This window comes from Hipposideros armiger, unplaced genomic scaffold (assembly GCF_001890085.2).
Source record: "Hipposideros armiger isolate ML-2016 unplaced genomic scaffold, ASM189008v1 scaffold_613, whole genome shotgun sequence".
In the NCBI taxonomy this organism is placed as follows: domain Eukaryota; kingdom Metazoa; phylum Chordata; class Mammalia; order Chiroptera; family Hipposideridae; genus Hipposideros; species Hipposideros armiger.
This window is the reverse complement of record NW_017731963.1, coordinates 119,182-126,145: the sequence shown is the minus strand read 5'-3', so window position 1 is coordinate 126,145 and position 6,964 is coordinate 119,182. Positions and strand designations below refer to the sequence as shown.

Below are 6,964 nucleotides of genomic sequence, written 5' to 3'. Positions count from 1 at the left end.
TAATAATTATGATGATTGAGTACTCACTATGTGTCAAACACCGTTTTCTATGCTTTATCAAACTCAATCTTCCTTAAAACCCTGTGAAGTAGATCCTGTTATTAGCCCCATTTTACAGTTAAGAAAATCGACACCATAAAGAAAAATTATTTACCCAAACTCACAGATGAAGTCAGAATTTGAACCCAGAAAGCGTGACTCCATCGCTTATACAGCAAGCACTAGGCTGTATTATAGCCATGAGGTTATCCCCTACACCCACAGCATGCTTCCTGTCCCTTCTTAGAGCCCTCGAATGGACACTGAGGCGTATTCTGGTCAAGTCGTCCAGGCAAAAACTCAGCAAATCTGCCCTTGGCTGCAGGAAGGCCTGGAGCTGCCTGTAGAGCCCCACTGTTGCCCCTAGATGGCGCGGCGGTCGAGCATCATTTATGTTTTCAGTTACTGTTCTGTCATTATTCAAATTGAGGAAGAGGAGCGTTGGAGCCGGGGATGGCACGGCCAAGGGTAGGGACAGGTGGGGTGAGGGAGAGCAACAAAGGACCAGAATAGAAGCAGTAAGCCGCCCCTGGGGGAGGGGCGATCCGTCTCCTCCAGCCCCTGGTGTTGGAACGCAGGCAGTAAAAACAGCTTCCCTTGATCCGAGACTCCCTAGGTGCTTGGCATTTCTAAGCATTTGATACCCCTTAGCCCTTTTTACCCTCACAAGAACCTTATGAGATAAGCACTATTTTATGATTACAGGTGAGGGATTAGAGTCTAAGAATGTGACCCAGCAAGTCAGAGGTAGAGCTTGGACTTGAACCTGGGATGGAATCCCGAGTCCCTGCTCTCATCCACTCGGTTCTTCCTCCTTCCAACCGCCTTGGGGGGGGGGGGGGGAGGCAGGGCAGCGGAGGAGGGGAGGCGGAGCCACTACACCCTCGGACTCTGGGGCTTAAGTGATGGTCTCTGCTTCCCTCCCTAGAAGTTTAGGATCCCCAAAGGCAGACTTGGCTTGACGCGGATAGGAGACTTGTCTTTGGAAGACATGAAAAAGGTCCACNGGCCCCTCCTCAGGCCCAGTGGGTCCGCTTCCCCAGAAGAACCCCCTGCAAGCACGCCCTGCCGAATGCTCCCACTCCCGGCTGTCCTCGGCGGAGAGCTTGTCCATGGATGGCTTTTGGATGGAGGTGGAGCGGATCCAACAGAGGGATGAGCTGAAAGCTGAGGATGGCAGTGGGAGTGAAGGGCGGCTCCCAGAGGGTGAGGAGCTCTGGAGGGGGCTGCAGGGTGGTAGGGAGGCCCTCGTTCTAGGGGGAGACATGTGAGAGGTCCAGACACCAACCGGAACATGAAAGGGCTTTGTCTCTTGCTTGGACTGGTGCAGTATCCCCTTCACTGGTCTCCCTGCTCCACCCTTGCTCTCTGCTGTCTGTTCTCCACACAACAGTCAAAATAATTTAATAATGTAAGTTAGATTATGTGCCTCCTTAGATTGTCATTTGGCAGATATTTATAAGTGCCTATTTTTTTTTTTTAAGATTTTATTGAGGAATTGGGGAAGGGGAACAGCCAAGTTGTGGTCCTTCAATCTTAATTGTGGAGGGCGCAGCTCGCTCAGCTCCAAGTCCAGTCGCCATCCGGCCACCCATCGGCAGCTCTTAGCCGCTCAGCTCAAGGTGCCATGTTCAATCTTAGTTGCAGGGGGCACAGCCCACCGTCCCATGCAGGAGTCGAACTGGCAACCTGATTGTTAGGAGCATGTGCTCTCACCAGCTGAGCCATCCTTCCACCTGTTAGCAGCTTAGTGGCAGCTCAGCTCGGACACAGCTCACTGGCATATGTGGAAATCGAACCAGCAACCCTGGTGCTCAGAGCTCGCGCTCTAACCAACTGAGCCACTCGGCTGGCCCTATAAGTGCCTATTCTTTGCTAGGCACTGTTTTAGGCCCTGGAATACACCAGTGACCACAAAACAAAGTTTGTCACCCGGTGGAGCTACCATTCGAGTGGAATTCTGAGCTACAGGTAAAATTATACAGGCGGTAGGTGAACATCTGCAGTTCAGGAAACACTGGTGTTTTGGGGAAAGATACTGTACTGATGACTGCATGGTCAGCAGGAGGAAAAAAGGGTCCTGGCACCACAGCAAAATCTGTACCTTCACCAGCTCTACTATATGTGTGTCAAGTTAGAGGAGAACCCACAAAGTTGCAGCTGCCCTGGAAGCGTTTGCCTGATTCCCAGGTGCAGAGGCGACGTTGGAGAAAGACTTCCGCATCCGGCTTATCTGCACAATGCAGGATGCCATAAAAGCAGTTTTGATTTTTGAACCACCAGCAGCTGAATGACTAACCTGGTCAAACTCGGCACCACTAAATACACCCCACTAATCCAGTGCTCACACATGGGGACTACTTTCTCCCCAGCTGTCATCTGTTTTCCCCCATGATAAGGGAGGAACTCGCCAGGCCAGTGTTTCTCAAGTGTGATCTGAAGGCCCCATTGTATTAGAATCATCTCAGGGTAGTGGGGCGGGGGTGGGGTGGGGTGGGGACCCACATTCAGATTCCCAGGCCCTGAACCTGAACTCCTAGGGCAGAATCTCTGGAGGTGGGACCCAGGAGCCTGTAGTCTCAGCAGGTCCCCACGATTTGGATGAATTGTTTTGCTGTGGGACCGTGGCAGTTTCCTTACAAAGCACAGTTGAGGGGATGATTCCAACACAAATAAGGTCTTGAATAGAGTGGGACTTGCCAAGAGGACACCAACTTCGTGCCCACGTTCTCCACAGCTGGGCCCACGTGACCCTGTGGTGGTTTCTTCATATTTGGGAGGACAACTGAGTTCATTGCTATATTCTAGAATCAGTCCAGACGTGCTTCCGCAGCCTGCTGTTTCCAAAAGAATGTGGTGTTATAGGTTTAAATCCAGATGCTGGCTAGTGCCATCTGTAGCCCCCAAATCCTCAGATGTTTTGTTAGATCTTCTCCTCATTGAAGAGCGTTGTTGGTGTTAGTGGGTCTCATAGTCAGATCTGACAATTACAGTCGAGTATGTGGATATTCTTGCATCCATGTATGTGTTTCTGCACGTGCCTATGGTTCGTGCATGCGGCTGAGCATGTAGCTGTGTGTGTTCATCTTGGTGTTCTCCCCCTGTTGGCAGAAGGAGAAATTGAATCCCAGTGGCTACAGGACACAGGCCTATCAGGACTCCTTGGTGGCCTGGGCTTGGACAGTCATCACCAAGGGCTCCTGTCCACCCTTACGCAGACCCAGGTGGCTGCTGTGCGCCGCCGGCTGGAAATCTACACCCGTTCAGTCCGAAGACGCCACAAGGCGCCTGTCAGAGACGTCAGGGACATCTTTGGAGGCTTCAATTCAGGGGTAAGTAAGTGGCATGAGGGTCACTGTAGACGCTGTCTGCCTGGGCCTATTGTGATGTGTCACCACATCCTAAGTGATACAGTGATTCTGCTGCAGGGCTGTGTTGGTGTATGCTTGCATACGTGTTTCATGCTTGCATATGTGTTGCATGCCACTGTGTTGCATGCCACTGTGTTGCATGCCACTGTGTCCCCATGCTGTATGTACGTCTGCCTGCTGTGTATGCCAGTGTATATTTGTCTGTCACCACTGTGTCCTTGGGTAGGCCTGAAAGCTCAGGTTCTCTCTATACATAACTATTATGAGTACAATTACAATACTTTTTAAAAATTTTATGTTATTGGGGAGCAGTGTGTTTTTCCAGGACCCATTAGCTCCAAGTCAAGGAGTTGTTTCAATCTAGTTGTGGAGGGCGCAACTCAGCGGCCCATGTGGGGATCAAACTGGCAATGTTGGTGTTATGAGCACTGCGCTCTAACCACCTGAGCTAACCGGCCACCCCTATAATACATTTTATTGCCATTTGTATATCCTGCTGGCACTTGTAACCTGACAGGTTGTGGGCATTCGATTCTTTCTTGGAATAGATTTGAAGTGGGCGTAACACATGATTAACACGATGGGCATTGAAGACAGACAGATCTGGGTCCCAGTGCCTATCTCCCCCCTTAGCAGCCATGGCATCTTGGGCAAGATCTTTGAGCTTCAGCTGCTCTCGCTGGCTATGAAGAAGGGGTCGTGAATGGCTTCTATTTCCCAGGGTTGTGTGGGTATCATCTGCTTCCCACACAACTAATTGGGAATTATCTGTACTTTGCATAGGAGATGCCTTCAGAGAATGGGGACTCGGGTATGAAATGGACCCAGCTCAATTCCGGGACTCCTACGTCTCCTCCAGGTAAGTGGCCTTCATTCTCCAGGCTGCACAAAGGGACTGTTCTGTAAGGTGAACACCTCTGAGCAGTTTCCTCTTCCTGCTCATTCCTTGCCTTCCCCGCTTGAGGGCTGTAGAAAGGAACCCAAGGGGACAAATTGGACCCTTGAGTGGGGTTTACCCATTAGGCCCATGGGCCTCAGTCTGGAAAATCACTTCCCGGGGCAACGGGCCTGGGTCCTAAGCTTATTGATTTGATACTGGGACTTTGAGCTTGAGCCTGGGAAATCACTTCTTAGGGCAAAAGGCCTGAGTCCTTAGCCTAGGAACTTGCTTCCTGGGGTCATGGTCTCAGCCTCCCGATCTTGGGAAATTGCTACTGAGTTTACTGGGCTTGAGCAAGGGCACAAGCCTGAGAAATCGCTTCCTGGGTCCCTGGGCTTGGAGGAGATAGGGAGGCAGCCCGCCCTGACTGCCTCTCTGTTCCATTTCCCCAGCAGCAGCAAAGCCTGAGGGGCCGCAGGCGCAGGCTGGGCGGGAGGAAGTCTTCCACATGGACTCTGCCTACTCGGAACAAGCTGTGCTGCTCCTGCAGAGGGGCGGGCCGCCCCTGAGAGGCACCTGTGCCTGGAGCAAGGGCTCCCTGCCGGTGAGCATGCTGCCCAGAGGGCCGGTGGCCAGGCCCCCTGATTAACCATTACTCTCCACTGCTTAGGAAACTTGCCTTCACCCCGGCAGTAACCTCTAATCCAATATGAAAGTACGTTCATCCACTCGCAAATATAATTTTTTTTCTTTCGAAATAGTTTTAGAGTCACAAGAAGTTGCAAAAGTAGCACAGAGTTCCCATGTACTCTTCACCTAATTTGTCTCAGGGATCATATCTTAATGTACCCACCGTACATCAAATAAACTTTTAAAAAATGACTTTCTGTTGTTTAAGCACCAGGGNGCCTTTTTAGATTCCATCATACGGTATTTGTCTTTCTCTTTCTCATTCACTTAGCATAATGCTAAGGTCTAACCATATTGTCACAAATGACAGAATTTCCTTTTTTTATGGCTGAAAAATGTTCTGTTGTATATCTATAGACCACATTTTATAAATCAATTCATCCATGATGGACATTTAGGTTGTTTCTATGTCTTGGCTATTGTGAGTAATGCTGCAATGAACACAGAGGTATAGGTGTCTCCTCAAAATAGTCACTTCAGTTCCTTCAGATATATACCCAGAAATGGGATTCCTGGGTCATATGGTAATTCTATTTTTAATTTTTTGAGGAAACTCCATACTGTTTTTTGTAATGTCTGTACCAGTTTACAATCGCACCAACAACAGAAAAGGGTTCCCTTTTCGCCACAACCTTGCCAACACTTGTTATCTATTGTTGTTTTTTTTGATAATAGTCATTCTAACAGGTGTGAGGTGATAGCTCATTATGGTTTTATTTGCATTTTTCTGATGATTAGGATATGTGTGCTTTTTTTAAAGCAACAATGGCTGACTTTTTAAAAAGTCAAATTGGATAAAGAAGATGTGGTACATATATACAATGGAATACTACTCAGCCACAAGAAAAGATGAAATATTGCCATTTGCGACAACATGGATGGATCTTAAGAATATTACGCTAAAGGAAATAAATCAGATGGAAAAAAGTCAAGAACCATCATTTCATTTATTTGTGGGATATAAAACTGAAAACAACAAATGAATAAATAAAACAAACAAACAAACAAAAACTCATAAACACAGACAATAGTTTAGTGGTTACCAGAGCGTAAGGAGAGAAGGGGGTGGTAGACAAGAGTAAAGGGGGGTCAAATATATGGTGACCGAAGGAGATTTGACTTTGGGTGGTGAGCACACAATGCAATATATAGATGATATATTATAAAATATACACTTGAAACCTATTTAATTTTATTAACGAATGTCCCCAATAAATTACATAAAATTAGAAAAATAAAAAGCCAAATTGGGTCCTTCTCTTTTAATCAAACAGTTTAGACCATCTGTGTTTATTGTTTCCTTTGCCTTCTGTCTGTTTCCAGATGGAATAAGGAATTTGTTCTGTAATCTTGCCTGGCATCATTACTGAGTTCAAGCATCTGTAGAATTTTCAGAATACTTTTTTCCTATTTGAGGATATTGGGCATATATTTCCTCTCTCTAGTGACAGGCTGATGTATGATCTGTTTTGCCGATATGTCTCAGGGTCTATGTGGACCCCTGCTCCCAATCCACCATTTCTCAAGGGCAGCAGCATAGAAATTTTATCCCCAAGCTCATTTGAGGCACCAGAATATCATTTGTCTGGGCCAGGAGACCTGCACAGTCTTATTCCGGGATTATTTGCACAAAGTGGAGTGGCATAGTTTGTGCAGAACAGGAGATGCAGGGATTTGGGGCTCTGAGGGTAAACCACGTAGCTGTCAGCTAAACCAGGAGAGCTGGGACCGGGACCTGGAAAATCCAGCTGAGGTTGGTCCCGCCACCATCTCTCCATGGCTTCGACTTGTCTTAGGAGACTGACTGCTCCAGCCCCACCGTTTTCACATGGCTTCCCAATTCAGGGACCTGACACCGACCCCTTCAATCTCTTTGTTCAACATCTTGAGAGCACCTGATTGGCTCACTTGATGGATAGTACCTCTGTGATCTGGGGCGTCAGTCTGTTCAGATTTGGCTGAAGGAGAGGAGGAAACGAGGCGG

At 48.0% G+C, this 6,964-nt stretch overlaps 1 protein-coding gene across 1 annotated transcript in view; it reads left to right on the top strand.

Annotated features, from left to right (window-relative positions):
* ARHGAP40 (Rho GTPase activating protein 40) overlaps nt 1-6,964 on the top strand; it is a 49,604-nt gene that overhangs the window by 22,870 nt on the left and 19,770 nt on the right. Inside the window, exons 2-5 of the mRNA XM_019625057.1 lie at nt 1,040-1,245; nt 3,151-3,371; nt 4,194-4,269; nt 4,743-4,894. Coding sequence (XP_019480602.1) covers nt 1,040-1,245; nt 3,151-3,371; nt 4,194-4,269; nt 4,743-4,894 — 655 coding nt within the window. The remainder of the gene's footprint in view (nt 1-1,039; nt 1,246-3,150; nt 3,372-4,193; nt 4,270-4,742; nt 4,895-6,964) is intronic.